Here is a 25856-nt window from a genome sequence, read left to right as displayed (position 1 = left end):
GGACAGATTCGTCTTTAAATCCATTGATGGGTGTTTTCCTGTTCTGTCCGATAATACAAGAGGGTTTTGTGAGAGAATCAATAGATTTAATGTGATGAGACCCACGTGATGGGTTCTGATTAGTTTATTGCTGATGAGCAAAGAAGTCCTTTAGACAGAGTCCTTTGTTAAAAGAAGTCACGTCATCACTTCTGTAAAAGCTAGGTTTTTCCTGTCAGGAAATGGATCTTTTGGACCAAATGAAGCTTTGTTCAATCATGCCTCTGGCTGATAAAGCCATTTGGTAACGTCTGTCGAACGGGTCCCTACACGGCATAATAAGACATTACCTCTCTGGAGTCGGGTAACACGCCGGCGCATTTTGCAGGATTTTTTTCACATTGCAGCAAAACAGACTTAAAATACTCCGTCATTTTTTGTCATAGAGACATAAGTAATATATCAATTGAAACTATAGAATGTATTCTTTTATTTGTGTACACTCAGAGTAAAAACAAAATGTTGTGCTTTTTGAAAAATAAAGAAAACTAACATGATGCGTGATCTCTCGTCTCCCTCTGAACAAAGTCCAATCTGATAGTTCTCAGAAAACGAACTGTAACTTAGTGAATACTAATCATAAAAAAAATTATACTTATGTCTGAAAAAATGTTGAAATGTCACGTTTTAAAACGTGTAAGTCAAATCGAAAACAAACCTTCTGTGTTTATGTAATCTGTATGAAAAGAGAGCCATGTCAGAAGTCTGTGATTCAGCTCATTATCCGCTAATGCGGCCACGCCCACGGAGCGAGCGCTATTCAGACGCAAATTCTGAGTCAATACATGCATTCATCGTCTCAATCGTGTATTTATTGTCTTGAAAAGTGTTTTGAATAGGCATAGTTAGCGATCTCTGGCCTCTGTTAGTCCAGTTATTTCCTGGATTGCCTATTCTTCTTTAACAGGCTTCTCAGGTGAAAACATTTCATTTCATGATTATAGTGACCAAAATGATCACGGTTATCACAGAATCCTGTTCAAAAAGTAAATTCACCAAGTTTTATGTAGAAAACCAGCAAAAACATTTATATAAACATTAAAATAATAACATTAAAAATGATGGGCAGATTTTAAAGGAGTGTCTTGCAACATGTTATCTACAATGCACAAGTTCAAAAAAAGTTTTGACAAAAAAAGTCACATATTTCAGCCTCTAAATAATTTTTATAAAAGTCAAAAAAGATAAATTACTGACATTTATAATGCACATTAACCTTTATTATTAATAGTATGTGGTCAATGCAGCTTTACAGGGGGTATGGCTTATCTAAATGAGATGTAAATGAGCCCTATTGTCACTCCCAGCAGGTGAGAACAGGCGAGAACTGCAACTTTAGAGGCGTTTTTCTCCCTATAGAGCTTTCTTGAATGCCTACCTTCAAATGGCCACAACTTCTCCAAATATTATCAGATTTCCATGTGTCACACATCGTTGGAAAGCTTTGAGACTACACTTTCAGAATCTATGAATAACTCAAAATGCCCCAGAACCGACTTGTGTCCCTACATTCCGTAACTGGTCACATATATAAAGTTGCTAAAATTTTGGCCATATACAGTAACTAGTTATTATTATTATTATTATTAATATTACTATTATAGCTACATGAATTATTGCACTTATTGAAAAGTAAGTCACATTATCTTTATTAATTCATGTAATTAAATAAAATGCATGAATTAATAAAACTATTTCGTTAGGGCAATATATTTATATTGTCCCTTAAAACTCCTAAAATTTTGTATTTTGCAAGACCAAAAGCTATGGAGGCCCGTTTCCGCCACTAAATAAAAAATAAAAAGAGTAATTGCGACTTTTTATCTCAGAATTCTGACTTGTTTCCTCACAATTGCGAGTTATAAAGTCAGAATTCTGAGATATAAACTCGCAATTGCGTGATATAGAGTCAATTCTTTGATATTTTTTTTTCTCAGTCAGAATTGACTCTATATCACGCAATTGCGAGTTTATATCTCAGAATTCTGACTTTATAACTCGCAATTGTGAGAAAACAAGCCAGAATTCTCAGATAAAAAGTCGCAATTACTCTTTTTATTTTTTTATTTAGTAGCGGAAACGGGCTTCCATAGCTTTTGATCTTGCGGAATAGGCCTATGAAATTTTGTACAGTTTTAAGGGACAATATAAATATATTGCCCTAACCAAATATCTTTATTAATTCATGCATTTTATTTAATTACATGAATTAATAAAGATGATGTGACATACTTTTCAATTAGTGCAATAATTCATGTAGCTATAGCCTAATCAGCGTGCGATTTGTGAAAAAAACAGAGGGGGGGGGGTGTTTTGAAAAGTTTTTTTTTAATATATATAATTGTTTAAAACCACAGTGTTTACAATATAATAATAATTATTATTATAGTATAATAGTAATAGGCCTATACTATTTTTGGCAGCTGTTACAGAAACATTTTTACAAAAAAATTCAAATTTAACCTTGAGATTTGAAGTATTAGGTAGCTTAGATATTTTGCACCACTACAATGACACTAATAATTCTTAATTTCTGATAGAAATGCAAAATCAATCTGTAGTTATTAATAGAATAACGAGATACAAACCTTTAAAACCATGTCAACAAATACATGCATGCACAGTTTTGAGGCAGCTTTAATCGTATGTTTGGTAATTTCATGAATTAACTTACAACAGAACATTTTTATTTTTATTTATAGTCCTACATAGCTTTATTTAAGCTATAATAAAGTAATTATGTAGCGCGCGCCGGTGCATTTGCTCATGCAATTCTTGAGTGCGCACCATGAGCACAGTATAACGGCTAATTGAACAGTCATGTTAATTGTTAATTGAGTTTAACCGACATAGCTTGACAACATCTCATCTGACGCAGTTCACTGTTGTTCAACTGAAGATCCTCATAGTGACCTGTAGCCTACCTTTTCCGCGCTCGTTTGACTTGAGGTGAAGTTGGAATGCGCGTCTGAAAAGTGTCCAGTTTGTTGTGGTCATAAAGAGACAGCTCTATATAAACACAGCGTTTTACTTGGTGATGTTTTAAAAAAAATATTTTTATTTTTGGTATTTTATATGCTCTTTTGGTGGTTTGTGGAGTAACATCACAGATACAGGGATACACAGACCAGACCAGACAAATCGCACCCTGGCTATAATAATAATAATAACTTTTGCATTAACACTGTATATGGCCAATATTTTGAGCAACTTTATATATTCTATATAATGATTCAGTTTCCTTAGATTTACATTGCATGTATTTATTGTATATGTATATGCACATTTATATTTATTAATTATTTTGTATCATATTTTTCTAAATATTGTATTTTAGTATATGTATTGTTAACTACTTCAGTCCGGCCATGTCCCCCGTGCGCGTAACGATCACTTCCGGTAAGCCACTTGCATCCAATGAGAAAACCAAAATGTAATTTGAGGGCTCGTTATCCGTTTTTTCCATTTTTAATTTGAGCACAAAATCGAAAATCGGAAAACGAGTCATTTTCTGTTTTTTCATTTTGGATTTAAAAAGGAAAATAAATAAAAAATTTTGTTTTTTGATTTTATATAGAAAAATGAATGAACGAATGATAAACGGATTCACGTACACCAATAGCGTCTGTGACCGATTCCCTCTCGTTGCGAGGGCAACATTACATTTGCCCTTGCCCCTTCTTCCTCCGTCTCCTGAGTTTGAGTTCTTTCTACTTGCTCAGGTGCTTCTTTTACAGTTAGGTTGTCGGCTGGCCTTTTGATAATATTTTTTCTAAAGGCCGCCTTCTGGCTTGATAGTGAAAGTGCTTTTAGGCTTAAAAGAACTTTTGATTTCATCCTTCTTCATGCATTAAAATGAGGGAAAATCTTCGTTCTGCGAGCCGCAGTAAGGTAAGCTGGGTCTATATTTTTATGTTTATAAAAAGTGTAGACCTTGTTTTTCCTGTAAAGCTTTCCTGAGCATGTAGTCAGTAAAGTTAGATGGCAAAATAACAAATAATAAAATTGTCTTTTGGGCAAAATAACTAGCATTAGGTTGGCTAATTTTCAAAACATGCAGGCCACTTTATGGCCGCTATTTTGTAGCCTCCTATGTTAGAGTAGCTTCTCAGCTAATACTTTAGTTTGGTTTGAGTTAGCATTCATCTCTTCAGTTATTTGTGTACAGGATGGCTTATCAGCCGCCTGACACTGTTTGCTTGCAGTGCTTAATTTTCTCCTCATATTTGAAGGTTTCAAAATGAAGCCCAAGCTTTGCTTGGCCCAGTAGGCCTTAGCTAGTGGCTAGGCTAGAGCTAGGTTTAAGTGTTTGTTTGTTACATCACCCTTATTATTACTATCCCTGTGAGGTTGTATATTTCCTAGTTCTGGCCTCCTCCTGAGGGAGTTGCGGGCCGTATGCCCATTTCCCCTTCGATGTGAAAATGTAGGTGCTATGGCTGAGGTTAACAGCTAAGGTTATAGGCTGTTATTAGCCTTCCTAGTGCTGTTTTTCCCAGGTGGTAGGCCCTTATCTTCGAGAAGATGAGTTATGCAGTGCTGCTAGGCCCCACTTTTTAGAACTTTTGTCATGCTTATAATGTCTTAACATGAGCCCCTTGAATTATATTCATGTTTCAGATTATGGTGCTAAATATTCTAGTTTTCGTTCTCTAGGGTTCATTACAGATTCCAGTTCTGCTCTGTGAAACATTTATTTTGTTTGGATGGCATGTATTACAAAGCATTCATGTTTGCTTTGGGGTTCTAAGCTTTAGCCCTACATACATATGTGAGCTTACTCATGTGCTGCCACAGGTTAACACCTGCTTCTGTGATAGCAGGCTGTGATTAGCCTCTATCTATGAACGTGGTGTTTTGTTGTACTCCCCGGTTAGGATGTGTGTTTCGCTGAGTGCATCACCTGTTAGATTGCACACTCAGGTTGAGTGTAGAGAGTCTTATTCTTGTTAGAATAGTATGATCTCTGTTAGCTCCCAGTTGATCATGACCACAGCAGCTGTCTTGCATTTGCTGTTAGATTGTTGGCTCTTTATTGTAGCCTCTCTCTTATCACAGCTTGTTTTTGGGCGCTGTTGGTTACAATCATGAGTTTGCTCATGTATTTTTTAGCACTGCCTTAGGCTTTTGCTCACGTTGTCTGGGGTGATAGGCCTGTTCGGCCTTCCTTAGACCGTGATAGCATTTATATGTGTACTGAGGTACATTGCCTGTTGGAATGTGTAGGCTTAAGCTCAGGCTGCGTAGCTAGTTCCCCCACAGTTATCTTGTAGGTTCTAGAGCTGGTCCCCTTGAGCTTGGTCCCTGTCATGTCCGCTGGCTGGCGCCACATGGTGGTAAAAGTAGTAGGCCTGGGCCAGGCCTCCTTTTGTACCCTCTGTGTTGGCCCAGCTTGGCTGGTTATGTCTAGACTCATTCCATGGTCAAGTCTGTTTTGACTCTCGCCGTCTTCGGCTGCGCCCATCTCTGTACGAATAGGCCCTAGGTTAGGCCTTTCGTTGAGTTCTGCGGCATAGTGTGTACTTCTCATACCTGAGGGTTTCTCAAGTACTTGGCCTGCAGGCTGGCCCTAGTCATGAAGCTACCACTGGTTGATGCCATGTGTTCATAGAGGTTGTAGGCCCCCGTCAGGGCCTCCTTTCGGTCTGCATGTTGGCACAGCTTTGTGTGGGTTTCTATGTGACTCATCACCATGGATGGTTCATGATGCCGCTAGCTGACGCCGCGTGTATACGGGTTGTAGGCCTTCGCAGGCCTCCTATGCGTCACGCTGGAGTTTGGCTTTGTACTCCTCTCGCTTAGAGAGTAAAAGGTGCTTTTACTGAGTACATCCCTGAAGTGGCCTGCCTCTTGAGGTGAGCACTTGTACTAAAACCAACTTTTGGTCTGTTTTTATGCATTTGCTGCCTTGAGCTTGGTTTCCTTTAGCTCTGGTCAAGCTAAATAGCTACCTGTCTGTTACTCGGTTCTATTTTGCTCCTAGAACTTTAGTGGCTAGCTGACGCCGCGTGCGACGGGTAAGCTTTAAGTGCCTTCTTTGTAAGCATGCTGGCTTTTTCCCTGTCAGTTTTTATTTACTTTACAGTAAAGGGTCTTATGTTGCTTGCTGGCCGGGGCTCTGGCTGGCTAATGACCTTCCTTTGTAGTTGGTCTTGATAAAACCTCGATAATACTGCCACGAGCTGATGCCACATGTCTTCTGAGGTTATAGGCCCATGGGGCCTTCTTTAGCGCATGTTGGCGTACGTTGTACTCCTCTTGCTTAAAGAGTGAAAGGGTGCTTTTACCGAATACACTGCTCGTCGGATTGTGTTGGATGGGCTGTCTTGTGGGCACTCACAGCTACCTTATTACTTGGCTGGTCATGCGCTCAGCCTGCTTTGTTTTCAGTTCTTTGGCCTTATGGGCCTTCCTGAATACCACCTGGTGTGTTGGGTTCGTGTTGTGATGTTAGTTCATTGTAGAACTCATAGCTATGTTGTAGGCCCCTTTTGTTCGGCCTCCATGGTTATGTGCCTACAGTACGGTCTGTCTGTTAGGTTGAGCTTCGTACTTCCCTCTGGGTTGACTGCGTAATTGTGCTTAGCTCCCTAAGCTGGTCATTGGTTGTAGACTTCTGTGAAGTCTCCCATTCAGACTGGCCCCAGGCTGGTTTGTGCTCCCCTGTACCAGGGTGCTCTAGCGCACAGCCTCCTCAGCGCTTTATTGGAAGCTGAGTAGATCCTAGGATGAGTGGTCTTACTCCCATCATTACGAGGGTTTATAGCGCTCAGCTGAGTTCCACTCTCCAGGATGCCCATCTATGCGTGTGGGTTTGAGTTGCTCACTGCCCTTTCGCAGTCGCTCTTACTTGCTCTCCTCTTTTGGAGTTTGAGCATTGGAGATTCTGTATGTCAGACAAGGTTGGCCCAGACTATGTTTGGCTTTTGCTAAATTAGTATGGCCTCCTTGGTGGCGTCAGGGGTGAATTTATGCCCCTAGTGACTGGCCGGGATTCCTTCTGGTTCCCTGGCCACATTCCCTTTAAGTGACCACTTCCTACAGGTTGTTGGTCCCAGATGCCTTGAGCAGCCTTGGCAGGCCTTTTACGAAAGGCCTCTTTTAGGCTCAGCTTGGGCAGTTGGCCGTAGAGAATGCTGTCACTGACAGCCTTGGAGAGTTGCTCCCGGTTTTCCCTGGAACTGCCGGACGTTTGTCCAGACTTTTTGGGCATGCACTCTCCTCCAGCATGGCAGCATGGGTATATCGTTCCCCGTAGCGCAATCAGCGCAGAGTTGAGTTCCCTTTCGAAAGGGAACATCTTGGGTTGGGTATGTAACCCTGGTTCCCTGAGAACAGGGAACTAGACTCTGCGCTTCCTTGCCATGCTCCGAGATGCCTGCGGAACAGTCCCTCAAAGACGAGAAGGTGTTGACTGCTTCATCAGGCGCTCCCTTTACACGTCACGGTTTGCGCCATTCGACGTCATAGGCTGTCGCCAGCCAATAGGATTGGAGTGTTGTGATTCTTAGCATTGTCACGAGTGTCACGAGTGATGGTTTCCCGTAGCGCAATCAGCGCAGAGTCTCTTTAACTGTTCTCAGGGAACCATGGTTACATACGTAACCTGAGACATTTTTGCAAAATAAAGAAAACAAACATGATGTGTGATCTGTCGTCTCCCTCTGAACGAAGTCCAATCTGATAGTTCTCAGAAAATTAACTGTAACTTATAGAATACTAATCACAAAAAAATGAGACTTATGTCTAAAGAAACGATGAAATGTTTAAATCATGTAAGTCAAATCGAAAACAAAAATTCTCTGTTTATGTAATCTGAATGAAAAGAGACACATGTCAGACGCCTGTGATTCAGCTCATTATCCGCTAATTCAGTCACGCCTGCAGAGCGAGCACTATTCAGACATGAATCATGTATTTATTATCTTCAAAAGTGTCTATCTGCATGTTATAGCCATGGTTAGTGATCTCTGGAAGCCTCTATTAGTTCCTGCAATGTCACATGGTATGCCTGTTCTTCATTAGGAGTTATTTTTGGATTAAATGTGCACAGAGCACCCTCCGGCTGCAAGTGAATTGAAAACACAGTACATATGATTATCCAGCGTTCATAGTGATGACAATAAATGTTAAATAAATATTACTCCTCTGTATAGAAAACTGACATAATCATGAGAATCCATCAACACTTCTCCAAATGTGCATACGTTTAAGCTGAAAGCCCTGATGGATGTTGTTTTGTAAAAGTTAAGGTTTTTCATATTCATAACTCCTGACTGTTACAGATCCCTTGTTTCCCTGGACTCCATTTCCCATGATCCTCCTGTTTCGTCACCTGCACTCACTTCCCTCGTCAGCTCCTCATCATCACAGATCACCTGCACCTGGACTCTATTGTCAGCACTCCCCATATATTGCACTCACTCCCTTCACTCCTCTTCCGTTCTCTGTTTTGTTAAGATGTATGTTTGGTGTTTCCTGCTTTCTGTTTAATAAACATATCATTCGTATTGTGGAAATCCGTATCAGCCTCATCTCTACCAGCATCCGTAACAGAAGAACGGACCTTAAACGACCGGATTTTCCACAAAAAAAAAAATGGAGACTTCCACCAGCTCCCTGGCTCCTGCTCCTCCAGCGCCTCTCACTCTTCTGACAACCGGCGATCGCCTCATCGGGCTCCTACAGGTGGGTCGTTCGCTGGAGAGGTATGTGGAGGAGTTCGTGGAGCTTGCTTTCTTGTCTGACTGGCCTGATGCTCAGTTGATCTCCTTGTTTTTGGATGGATTGGATGACGACACTATCCGTTTTGATGAACCTGTTTTTTGTTTCTCCTTAAGCGATACTATCAATTTAATTTTGTGGTTGAATGGCTCCAAATTCTTAGTAGAAGAGGTTCAGGATCAGTGTTGTCGTCCGGTCCATCCAGAAACACGGTTGGCCGGGCCAGTCAGTCAACCTCCGGCTTCCTCCGCATACCCCTCCAGCGAACTCCCTGCCTGCCCCAGGCTGGACCCATATTCCGCTACTGGGCCCAGTAAGCGGAGGAGGAGGAAGAAAGCGGCCCCAGTGTCTCCAGAGCCCGCTCCAATGTCTCCAGAGCCCGCTCCAGTATCTCCAGAGCCCGCTCCAGTGTCTCCAGAGCCCGCTCCAGTGTCTCCAGAGCCCGCTCCAGTGTCTCCAGAAGCCGCTTCAGTGTCTCCAGAGCCCGCTCCAGTATCTCCAGAGCCCGCTCCAGTATCTCCAGAGCCCGCTCCAGTATCTCCAGAGCCCGCTCCAGTATCTCCAGAGCCCGCTCCAGTATCTCCAGAGCCCGCTCCAGTATCTCCAGAGCCCGCTCCAGTATCTCCAGAGCCAGCTCCAGTATCTCCAGAGCCAGCTCCAGTCCCCACAGAGCCAGCTCCAGTGCCTGTGGGGATTTTAATTGTATTTGAGGGGATGAAATGGCCCTCAACCCCAGTCTCCGCCGAGCCAAGTTCTCCAGTCTCCTCCGAGCCAAGTTCTCCAGTCTCCTCCGAGCCAAGTTCTCCAGTCTCCTCCGCCGAGCAAAGTTCTCCAGTCTCCGCCGCCGAGCAAAGTTCTCCAGTCTCCGCCGCCGAGCAAAGTTCTCCAGTCTCCGCCGCCGAGCAAAGTTCTCCAGTCTCCGCCGCCGAGCAAAGTTCTCCAGTCTCCGCCGCCGAGCAAAGTTCTCCAGTCTCCGCCGCAGAGCAAAGTTCTCCAGTCTCCGCCGCCGAGCAAAGTTCTCCAGTCTCCGCCGCCGAGCCAAGTTCTCCAGTCTCCGCCGCCGAGCCAAGTTCTCCAGTCTCCGCCGCCGAGCGAACAGCGCCAGTCTCCGCCGCCGAGCCAGCAGCGCCAGTCTCCGCCGCCGAGCCAGCAGCGCCAGTCTCCGCCGCCGAGCCAGCAGCGCCAGTCTCCGCCGCCGAGCCAGCTGCTCCTATGAACTGTGTGTCTGAACCCTCCAGCCCAAAGACTGTTTTCCCTCCCTGCCTCCCTCTCCCACCTCCATCCAGTTATGTTTACACGGAACCTTCACCTCCAGCCCCCTCGCCCAGATCTCCACCTCGGACCTCTGGGCGATTACCTACACCCCGGCTCCAACCTCCCTCTGCTCCACCGTTACCCATCAGTCCACCAGCGTCACCAGTATCCATCCTGCCTCCACTCACACCTTGTGCACTCGTCAGCCTGCCCTTCCCTCTGGACTACACTCCTCCGTCTCCGCTCCGTCACTCCGTCCCTCAGTTTCAGTTGGCCTCCTCACTCCCCCCGGTGTTCTTTTTGTTGGCTGTCCTACTGCTTCTACTGCGGCCTTCTGGAGTCCCGGCTGCGCTTCGGTCGGCAGAGCCTTTGGTTCCGCCATCTCCCGCCGGTCCTTCAGCGCCGCCTGGGCTCAACGCCTCGAAGGCTTCGGCTCCTGACCCGCCATGGCTGCCCGCTGCACCTGACCCGCCATGGCTGCCCGCTGCACCTGACCCGCCATGGCTGCCCGCTGCACCTGACCCGCCATGGCTGCCCGCTGCACCTGACCCGCCATGGCTGCCCGCTGCACCTGACCCGCCATGTATGCCCGCTGCATGTCTGCCCGCTGCACCTGACCCGCCATGGCTGCCCGCTGCACCTGACCCGCCATGGCTGCCTTCAACCCCTGACCCGCCATGGCTGCCTTTGGCCCCTGACCCGCCATGGCTGCCTTCGGCTCCTGACCCGCCATGGCTGCCTTCAACCCCTGACCCGCCATGGCTGCCTTTGGCTCCTGACCCGCCATGGCTTTTGAGCCCGCCCTGGAGACCTCCACTCCAGTCTACTCATCCCCCTGCTCCGGTTTGAGGTCTCCAGGGCGCCCGCCCCCCTCCCGGTTGTTACATCTACGGCGCGAGGACGCGCCTACCGGGAGGGGGAGGTACTGTTACAGATCCCTTGTTTCCCTGGACTCCATTTCCCATGATCCTCCTGTTTCGTCACCTGCACTCACTTCCCTCGTCAGCTCCTCATCATCACAGATCACCTGCACCTGGACTCTATTGTCAGCACTCCCCATATATTGCACTCACTCCCTTCACTCCTCTTCCGTTCTCTGTTTTGTTAAGATGTATGTTTGGTGTTTCCTGCTTTCTGTTTAATAAACATATCATTCGTATTGTGGAAATCCGTATCAGCCTCATCTCTACCAGCATCCGTAACACTGACGCATAGGCTAATAACAAATTACGGTAACTATAAGAGTAAAACAGAGGTCAAAATGTGAAGCTTGGGTCTTAGATCTTTTTAATGATGTATAGTTTGTCAACTGCACATTAACATTTAGGCTATATAATATCACAAATATAATAGCCTATATGAAATGCCATGGAGGTAAAATGAATGTTCAGATGCTTTGCATCACAGAAATACATTATATTTTAAAGTATATTAAAATAGAAAACGATTATTTGGTTAGAGACTTGAGACTTCTTTTTAAAACATTATAATAGTAATGCGTCCAATCTTTTTACTGGTACTGTAATTTAAACTATAAAAGGCCTATACAAAAATTTCTTCACATATGCAATAATACGTGCATGCATGAGATCACAAAAATCATGTTTTTTTTTGTCACGAGTGGACATTATATTTATGTTAATACAGCTGATATGATCCTGTTATCAGAGGGTTTTTTCACATAGCCTACCTGACTGAAAGGGCTTATTATGCGTGTCTTTTCGTTACTGTACTTGAGTACACTTTTCAAGTATATGTTCTTTACTCGAGTATTTTAATTTTTAGCAACTTTTACTTTACTACATTCCAAAGCATAAGATCATACTTTTTACTCCACTACATTTCATAAAACATATCATTAATCCTTATTTTAAAATGAAGAAATCATCGCATGTTCAGAGACGCAAGTTCGTGCACGAAGTCATTATTTTCAATCATCCTGTTAAATCGGTTCACAAATCACATCAACAATTCATTTGCGAATTGGACTAATCATATTGCAGCTGTCCTCGAGTGAACAAATCACTGATTCAATGATCCATTGAAGTGACTCTCCAGTGAATGAATTTACAAGTCTGACTGAAAATTAGCCAAGAACTGGAGGATCCTCTGCATGCGCGACTGATGGTGAAAAGTAAGTCAGCCTACTAATGTTGAATTTTAGGATGAATTATTGTAACTGGAAATCATATTTAGGTCAGTTGTTTTTGAACTAAATCTGCTGTAAAGGGCGATCTGTTTAAGTCCACTGAAATGCTTTAATGCGGACAGGTCAATGTAAATATGTCTACAGATCGCAATCTTGATTCAATCAGATCAAATAACATTTTAACACTTGCCACTTTAAATAACGTGTAACAGTTCTGAAAAGCTGTTTCATGTTGTATGGTGTAATGCTTCTCCCCACCTCAAGGGGGATCTAGGGAGGTTTCTGAAGGATAGGCTATCCTTTTAAGAGAGACGAGTAAGACTGTTTAGAGAGGTCCAGTACATCTCAGTGATGCATGAGACCCTATTATGAGGAACCTCTGTGGTTCTACAGCTCAGTGTAAGTTTTGTATATATTTTGTAACTCTATTTGTTTTCTGTGTTCAATTGCATGTTTTGATTTTTGTTTGCATATTTGTTCAGAGGGTTGTCTTTCGGCCTCATTCATCAAACAAGGACACTTCATCTGGACTATGTGATCTTTTCTACACCTTTGATTATTTGGACTGATGTTTGGTAATGGTTTGGGACACTGTATATTGAACTTTTGTGGATTTCCTGTGAACTATCGGAATGTGGTAAGATACTCAGTTCTTACCTGACTATGTGGGAATTGTGAGAAATGGACTTTATTCCTGATTGAACTCAACACATGTGGTTGGGCTGAAATGCTCTAACAAGATGTGAATTTTCTTGTCTTTGAAGGTAATGTTTTATTGATATTGTTGCTGTTTGGGGGTGTCTACTCTTTAAACCTTTAAATATATTCTTCTCTGCTCTTGGATGAATGGATCCCCTTCATTTGTTACGGCACTAGGAGGCAACAAGTGACTGTTAAAATGTATTTGACTGTTAAAATGTATTTGACATTGAGTGATTGATTCAAAAGATTTGTTCAAAAACATTGATTCATCCAGTAATAAAACAAGTGAAGTAGTTATGAGTGAGTCATTAAATCATTCATTCTAACCCATTTTATTACATTAATTAATTAAATATTTTTAATTAGACTTCAGCAATTAATATTTTGTCCTCTAGTAAATAATTATACACAATTTTGTTTATTTGTCTATTCAGAATCATGGGAGGATCATGATTTTTATTTGAAAGAAACAAACAAACAAACAAATCTTGATTCTCATTTTATCCAGAATTGTGCAACTCTAACACATATAATCACACATGCACGTTCATCTTCCCCGCTGCTATAACAATTTTACAATGTTATGTATTTAGCGCTATATGTTTTGTCAACACACATTGCATATTATGTATCTGCATCCATTAATATTGCATCCATACTGACTAGTACTGGCTATTTGACAATTCATAATCATTTACAATTATTTTGAGCAATAGGATTATATAAAATTATATAAGTAGCCTATATATATGTTTTTTTCAATAACCACGCATAAACGTTATTCCTTCAAAAATATAAACATATACATACATGTTGCTCACATATTATGGTAGCCTAGTTTGTGCTGAATACAGTGTAATGACACTTTTTCCATTAATACGTTTATGAACAACTGAGAAAAGCACAAATGTCAGGGCATGTCAAAACTTCTCCAGGGCCCAAAAAATCCTCAGACCCCAGAGGGTTAAGTGTATTAATTCCGTGTATTAATTATAAATAAATTGATTGTTATTAAAGCTGAAAAATTATTAAGTCAAGAGCAGTGAGTGATTCCCTCTTATCTTTTGTTGTTTGAGTAACATTACTGACACAGACAGCAGCAGGTTTATTATATTAAGACCTAATGCACAGATCTAATATAATGCTACTGTTATGCATTCCCAGTTTTGTGTACCATGTGTTTTTGTTATTTGGACTTTTAGGATGCATTCTGCCCTTTTGTTCAGGTTTCCTGTTTCATTTGTAGTCCTTTTGTAGTTTTTCTAGTTGATTAGTTCCCTGATTGTTTCCAGGTTTGTTTTGTCAGCCTGTTAGCCCTTGTGTATTTAAACCCCAGTGTTTCCTGTATTCTTGGTCAGGTCATGTCCTTGTATGGGTGTTTTTGTTGGTGATCTCAGTTCTGCTCCTGGGGCCCGTTCTTCGTTTGTCGCTTATTACATCTGAGATCAAATGACACATCCAAGATGATATCATCGTGCTAATCGTGATCCGGCTAATTGGGTTCTTCGAACACACCTGTTGTTTATGATTAGTATCGCTGGATTGAGTTATCTGAGATAATTGCGCATTAGGGCTGGGCGATATATCGAATGCTTTTGTCAAGCGCATTTCGTCAGTAAAGCCGGTTCCCTGATTACTACTAAATCGCCATCACCTGCTTTCAAATGAAACGGCATTTAATAGACAGAGCCGTAGTTCACTGATAAGCCACGCAATATTGCGTTCAATATCGATATGAATCGCCGTCGATATTGAACGCGATATTGCGTGGCTTATCAGTGATCTACGGCTCTGTCTATTAAATGCCGCTTCATTTGAAAGCAGGTGATAGCGATTTAGTGGTAATCAGGGAACCGGCTTTACTGACGAAATGCGCGTGACAAAAGCATTTGATATCGCCCAGCCCTATTGCGCATTCATGTGTTGGCTTAAAAGGGGATATGTATCGATAGTAGAAACATTGATCAGCAATGCAGCGATTGGCTGGAGTCAAGACGGCAACGTAATGATATCATAGAATGAGAAAAGACACCTGACGAAAAACTTGACGAATTTCTTGACATTTATAAGGAAACAGCCAAGCGAATAAATGACAGAAGAACGACATAAATGTTAGATAAATGAAATGTGCACGATTTTTTTTTTTACATGATTACCCAATTATTTAGGCTATATTCACAATTTCTATTATTTGTACATTCAATTTTTTATTTCAGTGTTGTAATTAGCAACTAAGTTACCTTTGAAGCATATTTGACAGCATTAATTAAAGTTTCTTAAGGGTCAAGATCAAGTTATCTGCATCTCCTGCGCTTCATCAAGCCACTCCCATAATATATGTCGCAGTTCAAATGCACAAATGCATGTATGGCATAGACATCTGTACATCATGTGTGTAAAACTCCAATAAAAAATATTACGTAATTATTCCCTCACGAATGAATCTCTCACAGAGTAAAACTGTCGGTGTCTATATTATGACACTACACGGCATTATAGTGTTATTTGCAAAGTTATTTGTCCCTGGTTTACATTAGGGTACTCTTGTGGGAAAGTAGCAGAGGCTGGGACAGACTTTAAACATCACCTCCGCTTAAAAAGATGCAATCTAATCCTGTTTTAAAGAAATAAGCCTGCTCCCGAGCAGGTTTGAGCTTACGGACCTGTTGCTATGACAGAAAGTCTAGGATGAGCTTCGAAGAACCAAACGATCCAAGATCATGCCAAATCGTCAACAATCAAATCCAGCTGAGTTAGCGACGTACGAAGAACGGGCCCCTGGTGTTCAGTTTCGCTTGTTTGTCCCCTTGGAATTATAAGAATTATATTATAATCTGACATTTTTGTCAAAATTGAGTTATTCACATATTCATATTCTGTGGCAACATATTTACATTATGTGATGTTTCTTTATTTGTTGTGTACATTTTGGTTCTTTAGATTAAATGAGATGAAATGTTAAATTTTAGATTGTTGGTAAAAACTAAGTTGTTGCATAGTTTAAATAATTTAAATATTTTAAATTATATATAGTCAGTGAAACATTTTTCAATGTTTATTAAATTTTGTTAAACACCTTTGCTGAAGCATTGTCTGTTTTCTTGCAGTTTTTTAGTCTTAAAATGTCCTAAATTTTTACAATATTAAGCCTTAAAAGGTCAAATAGTAAATAATTTATTGATGGGGTCTTAATTACAAAAATGAACGTTATGTTCAGCCATACTGATGTCTAAGAGAAAGCCATTTCACCTGTCCCTCTTTCTATGGAATAAAGTCCTGCTTAGATGTATTACAGTAGCTGCTTTCTGTCTAAACAAAAGGAATTTTTAAAAAAAAAAAATTAAAATTGAACTCTCATGCATGTCAACACATTGTTACAACACTAATCATATGTTTTAAAACTATAAGCAAACTGTAGGTGTTTCTTGAAAATTACTGCTTCAATGAATTTTTTGGCAGATAGAACCTTATAATTCCAAACAAAACATTTTTTTTTCTATCTGCATTTGACCTGTTCCCAAAATCCCCATTTACAAATTTGAGAGGATTTTGATATTGTATGTTTACAATACATTAAGGGTCCCTGTCATTTTCATGTTTGAAAGAAACTTGTTCCCTACATAGGTTTTGCTATATGTAATGCAAAAACTTTGAAGCTCAATATCTCAAAGCTGCTCAGAACGCAGATAGAACCTTATAATTATAAGGAACTGTTGTGTTTCCTGAGTTTTTGTTTTATTTTGGCTCTTATTTTTATTAAATCTCTTTTTGGATCCTCCATTTGGATCAAGCTCTCCCTCGTTTCTGAGTTTCACAATCATTATAGTTACACATCAGATTTACCCCCAACTCTTTGCGTTCACTTAAGACATAACTGACTATGTTTACAAGAATATTCATCAAGACAGATATTTTGAAATAATTGTGTGCTTGGAGAAAACACCACTGATACATTCATATAACAATATAGACAGGACAAAATATGTGTTAGTCATAGTTATGAAAACAGCTATTTGTCCACATTTTTGAATATAGAAAATGAGTGAATGTGAATGTCAAACCTCAGTATGTTCAGTTTACAGTTTGAACTCTTCAGTCCATCAGAAAGCAGCTTCACTCCTGAATCCTTCAGGTGATTGCTACTCAGGTCCAGCTCTCTCAGATGGGAGTTTGATGATTGTAGAACTGAAGATACAGTTTCACAGCAAGTTTCATCAAGATCACAGCCATCAAATCTGCCAAAACAGAACGTTTAACCATATTGTTTTCTGATGTTCAGTGTTTTCCAATAACACCTTGTACCCTACAAAATCAGGACAGATATTTTATTATTCAGTATTTTTACATTTAGTTGTTTAGTAATAGAACAAAATAGAACAAATAGAACAAAACCTTTAATTACAGCCATCAAATCTGCCAAAACAGAATGTTTACCCAGATTATTTTCTGATGTTATCATCAGGACAAGATGCTATTTCAGTATTATATCAACAATATTTTGACATTCAGTTGTTAAGCGATGTAGAATAAAACCTTTAATTAAACAGCAATCAGTGAAATTACTCACAAGGCTTTTCTGCAGCATCTCGCAGCTGGAATGAGTCTCTTGTAGTTTGAAGACGACGTGAACCTCTTTGGGTTAAACTCATCCAGCACCTTCTCTGACATCAGCAGTATGTAGGTCAGCACTGTGCACATTGAAGATGAGAGTTTTTTCCCTGGATCTTCATCTGAACTGAGGTATCTCTGGATTTCCTCATATAATGAATGATCCTTGAGCTCAAGTAAGCAGTAAAACAGGTTGACTGAAGCTTCATCTGAGATATTCTTGTTTTGTACTTGTTTAATGTATTTACTTGCTTGTGTGATGCTCTCTGTAGTGTCTTCAGTGTGTGTGATCAGGCCTTTTAGCAGGTTTTGACTGGATCCCAGCGAATTTCCCATCAGAAACCGCAGGAACAGGTCCAGATGTCCTCTCTCACTCTTCATGGCTTTATCAACAGCCTTCTCTAGTAGCTCACACAATGTGATGTTTTCTTTTGGCTTCTCAAAGAAAAACTGAAGCTCCTCCATTTTCTTGTCCAGGTAACAGAGGAACACATGCACTGCAGCGAGGAACTCTTGAACACTCAGATGCACAAAGCAGAAGACCTTTTCTTCATGAAGTCCATCTTCCTGCTTAAAGATCTCAGCGATCATTCCTGTGAACTCGGTGTCTTCACTCACATCAATACCACATGCTTCCAGATCTTCCTCATAGAACACAACGTTTTCCTCCTTCAACTGTTCAAACGCTAGCTTGGCTAACTTCAAAATCATTTCTCTATTTGACTGTAAGAGCTTTTTACGTTGTCTTTCTGTTTTTCCATCATATTTCTGGCTCTTCATTTTCATCTGTATTAGCAGGAAGTGAATGTACATTTCAGTGAGTGTTGTGCTGATGTTCTCAGTGTTGTTCTTGAGAATTTTCAGAAGTACTGTGGCAGTGATCCAGCAGAACACAGGAATGTAGCACATTATGTAGAGACTACGAGACGTCTTAATATGTGAGATAATTCTGGAGGCCTGAGCCTCATCCGTGATTCTCTTTCTGAAGTACTCCTCCTTTTGTTGGTCAGTGAATCCTCGCACTTCTGTGAACAAACCCACATACTCAGGAGGGATCTGATTGGCTGCTGCTGGTCGTGAGGTCATCCAGATGAGAGCTGATGGAAACAGCTTCCCTTTGACCAGACTTGTGAACAGCACATCTACAGATGATCTTTCCTCAACATTGTTCAATGTTCCATGTTTAAACTTCAGATCCAGGCGACTCTCATCAAGTCCATCAAATATAAACGCAAGTTTACATTCTTTATATAACTTTGATTTTTCCAGGTCCTTTAATTGAGGATAAAATTTCAGCAGAAACTCATGGAGATTGAACTCTCTGTCTTTAATCTCCTTGATGCTGTTAATATCTCGGAATGGAAGCAGGAACACACAGTGTATATCCTGATTGGCTTTTTCTTCTGCCCAGTCCAGGATGAACTTCTGCACGGAGACAGTTTTTCCGATGCCAGCGACTCCTTTGGTCAGCACAATCTTTTCCTCATTGTTTCTCCTCAGTTCAGTAAATATATCATTGCATTTGATTGGTTTGTCCTGTGTTTTTTTGTACTTGAAAGCATCATCAATCTTCAGAATCTCATGCTCCTGATTGACATCTTTCATATCTCCCTCTGTGATGAAGAGTTCTATGTAAACAGCCTTGAGATGTGCTTCATTTTCTTTCTTGCCTTCAAAAATACGCTCTGCTTTCTTCTTCATGTCTGTTTTGTGAGTTACCAAGAATTTTTTCAGAATCAAATCCTCTGTTTGGTGTAAATAAATGAAACATGAGGGAAAGCAAAAACTTATGTTTCTTTTTTTTTAATAAAATGTCAGAGCTTTCACATCAGCATGATCTGATCAAAATTAATTCAACATATTGTAATTAAATTACTGTTGAAGTTATTACAGCTCAGAGGCTTCAGATCTTCCATTTAATTCACTACACTTTGATAAATATATTACACTCATGGAAGGGAATACCTTTAAGCATTCAAAACAGAACTGTCATCCAGGCATATATACATTTTGTAATGCCTAATGTGTAAACACAGTACAGAGGATAGGGTTTGAGGAACATCTGGCAGTGAATGCTCTAGTTCTTGTATGTAAGGTATACTGGCATGGTCATTGGCAGTCACATCCACTGGTTGACTAGAGTATGTGGCTGTTGAAAAGGTCAGTGGTGCTGTTTAGTTAGTTCCCTTTCGAAAGGGAACTCAACTCTGCATTCAAAAACGCTATGGGGAACGCCTCCATGTGAACCGGTGTCTGAAAACAATATCAACTCACAACAATCCTATTGGCCGGCGACAGCCTATGACGTATCATAGCGCGACCCGGAAGTATATAAGGAGCGCCTAGAGAACCAGTCAGTATCTTTTTCGTCTTCAGGGACTGTTTTGTTTGAAACAATATTAAACTGATATTAAGGTAAGACAATTTATGTCTGACAAACATTTCAGGAAGTGTGTGCATCCATATCCCACAGTTTTGACATCTGATCACATACATAACTTATAATGTTGTCTTTTATGAGAACAAAAGAGCATGTACAGGTAGTTCTTGTGGGATCTGTCTGTTTGTTGCCATTGGAGCAGGTTAAGAAAGAAACCGCTCGCTGACGGTTCGTCGAGCAGTTTCTTTTTTTGCCATAATTCTCCAGCCACCGTAAGCTTTCCATTCTTTCTTGATCTTCATACTGAGATCGAGAAGGCTTGGAACGACCTGTATTCAGCTTGCATTCATCAACATCAGCTAGTTAATTCGCTCATGTTGATGGAGTGTATGGGTACGCGTCGATGCCTGACGAGATGAGTGCAACTATCTCGAGATATAGGTAGACTCCAACGCTCTATACACGGCAGCAGGTCAGGCGGGTGTTGCATACACACAATGGGTCTCATTCATGAAACACGAGCAGAACAAATTTTTGTGTAAATCGTGTGTAAAGTGGTTCTGGCGTAAATGTTCGGATTCATTAAAATGTTCGTATTTTCCAAATGTTAGTTGGTACGAAAGAAATCTACACCTGCTCCCAGCCACGCGTAAATAGTGCGTTTAACATTTGAAAGTTTTGCTCATTAATAAGGCTGCACTTTAATTCACCTTAACCCTCAGGGGTCTGAGGATTTTTGGGGCCTTGGATAAGTTTTGACATGCCCTGACATTTGTGCTTTTTTCAGTTGTTCATAAACATATTAATGGAAAAGTGTCATTACACTGTATTCAGCACAAACTAGGCTACAATAATATGTGAGGAACATATATGTACATGTTTGTGTTTTTGAAGGAATAACGTTTATGCATGGTTATTGAAAAAAAAAAAAAAAAGTCACTGAAATAAAGCCAAAAAATATATATTAAATCTTTGTTCACAAGACTTCTGGATATTTGAGGTTGTAGACTAGAGTTTTTGCTTCAAAATGAGGTAAAAATTATGCTGCCTGCTTGTTCATATAAAACAATAGAGAGATTTAAATTTTCTAAAACATCTTTGGTCAAGAAACACAGTATGCGTGGAGGCGTGAATAATCGGGAATAATGGGTGATTCTCACCTGAGAAGACATATAAATTGCATAAAGAGCTCTAATGAGCTGCATAAATAATGAGCTCTTTCAGACAGGTAGGCTGTGAAAAAACCCTCTGTTGATCATGTCTCAAATCTCATCATGGTGTAAATCAAACATACAGAAAAATAGCAATTCTGTGAAAGATTATTACAATTTAAAATAATGGTATTCTATTATATTCTTTAAAATATAATGTATTTCTGTGATGCAAAGTGTCTGAACAATTATGTTACCTCTATGGCATTTCATATAGGCTTTTAGCTTAAAAACATGCACATTTGGAGAAATACTGATGGATTCTCATGTTTGTCAATTTTCTAGTCAGAGGAGTAATATTTATTCAGGATTTATTGTCATTACTATGAGTGCTGGATGCTGTGTTTTGAATTCATACTCGCAGCCGGAGGGTGCTCTGTACACCTTTAGTCCACAAATGCCTGAGCACTAAAGAAGAATAGGCAATCCAGGAAATAACTGAACTAACAGAGGCCAGAGATCGCTAACTATGGCTATTCAAAACACTTTTCAAGACAATAAATACACGATTGAGACGATGAATGCATGCATTGACTCAGGATTTGCGTCTGAATAGCGCTGACTCCGTGGGCATGGCCACATTAGCGGATAATGAGCTGAATCATGGATTTCTGACATGGCTCTCTTTTCATACAGATTACATAAACACAGAATGTTTTCGATTTGACTTACATGATTTAAAACCTGACATTTCTATATATTTTTTTTTAAACATAAGTCTAATTTTTTTTCATTAGTATTCACTAAGTTACAGTTCATTTTCTGAGAACTATCAGATTGGACTTCGTTCAGAGGGAGACGAGAGATCACGCATCATGTTAGTTTTCTTTATTTTACAAAAAGCACAACATTTTGTTGTTACTCTGAGTGTACACAAATAAAAGAATATATTCCACAGATTAAAGTGGTGTATAACTCTTAACTGTATGTGCAACATTGACGGAGTATTTTGAGTCTCTTTCACACTGTTTAGAAAAAAAACGCACTGATCACGCCGGCGTGACCGCCGACCCGAGAGCGTTAATAAGGTACATTACACAGCATTTTGAAAAAATATTATATATAGTAATTACATACGTTTTTTCTTTTTACTTTTATTGTGAGAGCCAGTAATAGCATCTGCAAACGGAGCACTTTAATCAAATAATTAATTGATTTCAATAGAGCTGGGCAAACTAATGGCCCCAAATGGCCAAAATCCTTCGTTTGGAGTCATAATATGATGCCCATATATAGTTGTCAGTCGGATTTAATGAGTGGGATTTATGGTAATTGAGAATGAGCATGCACACGCATCCCATTTACGACTGATTGGAATTCAACACACACACACACACACACACACATTTCGCTATCACTTCTGACGTTTACGAAGTATTTGTGAATCAGGAGAAGAGTTTTCGGGAAGGTCTCTTTACTCGCAAATCACTCACATATTTACTCGTATATTTACGAATGTTTCATGAATGAGACCCAATGTCTATTTGTAAGCATATCAGTCAGACCTGCTGATATTGGCTTGGTAGGTTTCTTTATATTTATAATCAGTTTCCTGTATAGGATCTGTATAGTTTCCTGAAGTTCCATTAGGTTGGCTGGAACGATATATTATTAGGGTAGTACTTTGTTTGTCCCCTTTTTTGGATGTGTTGGCTTCAGAGAATGAAGACACCGTTCAAATGTATTCAGCTGTCGGCTTTAACTAGGCCGCACCGTTAGCCACCTTTTGGTTAACTAGCTTTCTCCTCTGGTAAATGCTAGAGTTTTGAGATTAGCTTTCACTAACTTCAGATAGATCTATGTGTAGTGTTGGCCTTTCAGGCCGTCTGACATTGTGTGCTTTAGGGGCTGTTGTTTCTTAGCCCCAGGCAGATCTATGCTTATGTGTTGGCCTTATAGGCCAACAGCTATAGCTGGCCTAGGCTAGAACTAGGGTTTAGGTGGTCTGCTAGTAGCGTTTATGCCCTTTTTATACTACCCCCATTATGTGAGTGTAGTTTTTCCTAGTTCTGGCCTCCTCTTATCAGAGTTATCAGGCCAAGGCCCAATGTCCCTTCGGTGTAGGTGCAAATAGATAGCAGCTAAGGTAGCAGACTATTGCCAAGTCTCCCTGGTGCTGTTGTCTCAGGCGGTTTAAGCCTCTTTTCACTATGTGAATAGAAACTTTGTTGCTGTGGCCCCACTTCCCCAGAACTATCTAGTGGTACTTTGACTTCAGTTTTTCCCCTGAACCCCTTTAACTATGTTCAAGCTTGAGTGATATGCTTGTAGATTTTTATGAAAGCTCCTGTTCCCTAGGGTTCAGTACAGATTGTATCTGTTTCTGGTGAGAATTTCTGATGTTAAGTACCCACCCTGTATATTTCAGGGTTGGATTAATAGTACTCCCTAGGCTGTTGTACTTTAATAGGTAGTTCTTATTCCTGCCCTACACTTTTTGAGCTCAGTAACTCTAATACTGTCACAGGCTAGCACCCGTGTGTTCAGGAGTAGTAGGCTTGACTTTGTGAGGTAGTTTGTACTCCCCTTGCTGTAAGGGTAAAAAGTGTTTTTACTGAGTATAATGCCTGTTGGAATGTATAAGCTCAGGTTGAGTTTAATAAAGCTAACCTCACTACATAGTTTGGTTTTCATATATGGCTCCCTTAGAGCTTGAACACTGCCACAAGCTGGCGCTCGTGTTGTGTGAAGTAGAAGGCTATGTTTGGGCCTCCTTCAAAGCGCAATAGCTTGTTGTATTACAAGGCTTGTTGGTAGATGTTTCAGTTAGAGTTTGCTCACTTGGAAACTAGCACTGCCACAGGTTGACGCCCATGTCATTCTGAAGTCGCAGAAAAAGTGATTTTACTGAGTACATTGCCAGTTGGAAGGTGTGCTCAGGTTGAGCTAAACTAGTCAACCTCACTGGATAGTTTGGTTCTCAGATTTGGCTCCCTTAGCGCATAGACACTGCCACTAGCTGACGCCACGTGTCTTTCTGGAGTCGCAGGCCCTGTTTGGGGCCTCCTTCAGAGCATGATGGTGTAAGTTTGTACTCCTCTTGCTTAAAGAGTAAATAGTGTTTTTACTGAGTACACTGCTTGTTGGAATGTGTGGATAAGATTAGCTCAGGTTGAGCTAAACTAGTTAACCACACTGGATGGTTTGGTTCTCAGATTTGGCTCCCTTAATGCATAGACACTGCCACTAGCTGACACCACGTGTCTTTCTGGAGTCGCAGGCCCTGTTTGGGCCTCCTTTAGAGCATGATGGCGTGAGTTTGTACTCCTCTTGCTTAAAGAGTAAAAAATGTTTTTACTGAGTACATTGCCTGTTGAAATGTGTGCTCAGGTTGAGCTAAACTAGTCAACCTCACTGGAAAGTTTGGTTCTCAGATTTGGCTCCCTTAGAGTATAGACACTTTCCCTAGCTGATGCCCATGTCATTCTGCAGTCGCAGGTCCTGTTTGGACCTCCTCTAGAGTATGATGGCAAACTGCTTGTTGGAATGTGTTGAGGTAAACTGTAATATGTGGGCACTTTACAGTCGTATCTGCTAGTTAAACTCAGTCCATTCGGAGCGAATTCCATGTTTGTGGGATCTTGCTTATCAGCAAGCAAGCTGTTCTAGGTGTGTGGCCTTCACAGGCCACCCTTTAAGCCCACCCCATTCCCACTTTCTCCCTATTGAGGATCAGCTCCCAGGCTGGTAAATGTACTACCCTTGTTGGGTTCCTTAAGAGTGCACAGCCTCCTTAGTGCAAATAATCATGCATAGATCCTAGGATTGAGCAAAAAGTTACTCCTCTCATTGGTTAGGGTAAAAAGCGCTAAGCTGAGTCCTGCTCTCTGGGATGTCTGTCTCTACGCTCTAATCTGAGTTAGTTACTACCTCTTTGCAGTCACTCTTACTGGATATCTTCTCTGAATAATGTGATTTGAGACTCTTTGATCAGACAGGTTGTTGGCCAAGACTAGGTTTCTGTAAAAGTAGACCAGGTCGGCCTCCCTGGTGGCAATCAGGGTCGAGTACGATCCCCTGACAAGTGGCTGGCTAGGGTTCCCTCTGGCCCCCTGGGCACATTCCCTTAAAGGTACCCTCTTTTCTTTGAAAAGAAGCTTGGTTCCAGAAGCCTTTGAGCGGCCTTGGTAGGCTTTCTGCGGAAGGTCTCTTTGAGGCTTTTAGCTTGGGCTGTTGGCCATAGGGAATGCTGTCACTGGCAGCCTATGTATGACCCGTAGGGGGAGTGGTTCTGGCACTTCAGTTGAAGCTGCTAGTTCTGACGTTTGTCTAGCCATTTGTGGCATGCACTCCCCTCAAGCATGGCGGCGTGGGTATATTGTTCCCCATAGCATTTTTAAACGCAGTTTAGAGTTCCCTTTCGAAAGGCAACGTCTCAGGTTACATATGTAACCATGGTTCCCTGAGAACAGGGAACGAGACACTGCGTTTCCTAGTCATGCATCGGGGCTACCTGCTGAACAGTCCCTTCGGACGATAAGATACTGACTGGTTCTCTAGGTGCTCCTTATATACTTCCGGGTCACACTATGATGATGTCATTGGCTGTCGCCGGCCAATAGGATTGTCATGAGTTGATATTGTTTTCAGACACCGGTTCACACGGAGGCATTCCCTATAGCTATTTCGAACGCGTTCCTTGTTCTCAGGGAACCATGGTTACCTGGGACGTTCTGGTGATACAGTACATCACTTCTCATGGTTAACCTTTGTTCCAGTATTAATAATGATCCCACCCTGACCTGTCCAACCACTACATGGCAGTGTTTAGATTTAAAAAGTCATAAAT

The 25856-nt window shown here is 41.1% G+C and overlaps 1 protein-coding gene across 4 annotated transcripts in view; it reads right to left on the bottom strand.

The window, feature by feature from the left end:
* Positions 1 to 25856, bottom strand: part of LOC137006100 (NACHT, LRR and PYD domains-containing protein 12-like) — a 114556-nt gene that overhangs the window by 72283 nt on the left and 16417 nt on the right. For 3 of the 4 annotated variants that reach the window (XM_067366548.1, XM_067366566.1, XM_067366574.1), the window contains exons 6-7: positions 17436 to 19221; positions 16930 to 17103 (exon numbers count right to left, since the gene is read on the bottom strand). In XM_067366548.1, coding sequence (XP_067222649.1) covers positions 16930 to 17103; positions 17436 to 19221 — 1960 coding nt within the window. The remainder of the gene's footprint in view (positions 1 to 16929; positions 17104 to 17435; positions 19222 to 25856) is intronic. The other variant, XM_067366557.1, reaches the window with a different exon arrangement.

The sequence above is a fragment of the Chanodichthys erythropterus genome, chromosome 3 (genome assembly GCF_024489055.1).
Source record: "Chanodichthys erythropterus isolate Z2021 chromosome 3, ASM2448905v1, whole genome shotgun sequence".
NCBI lineage: Eukaryota > Metazoa > Chordata > Actinopteri > Cypriniformes > Xenocyprididae > Chanodichthys > Chanodichthys erythropterus.
This window is presented reverse-complemented; position numbering and strand designations above follow the sequence as displayed.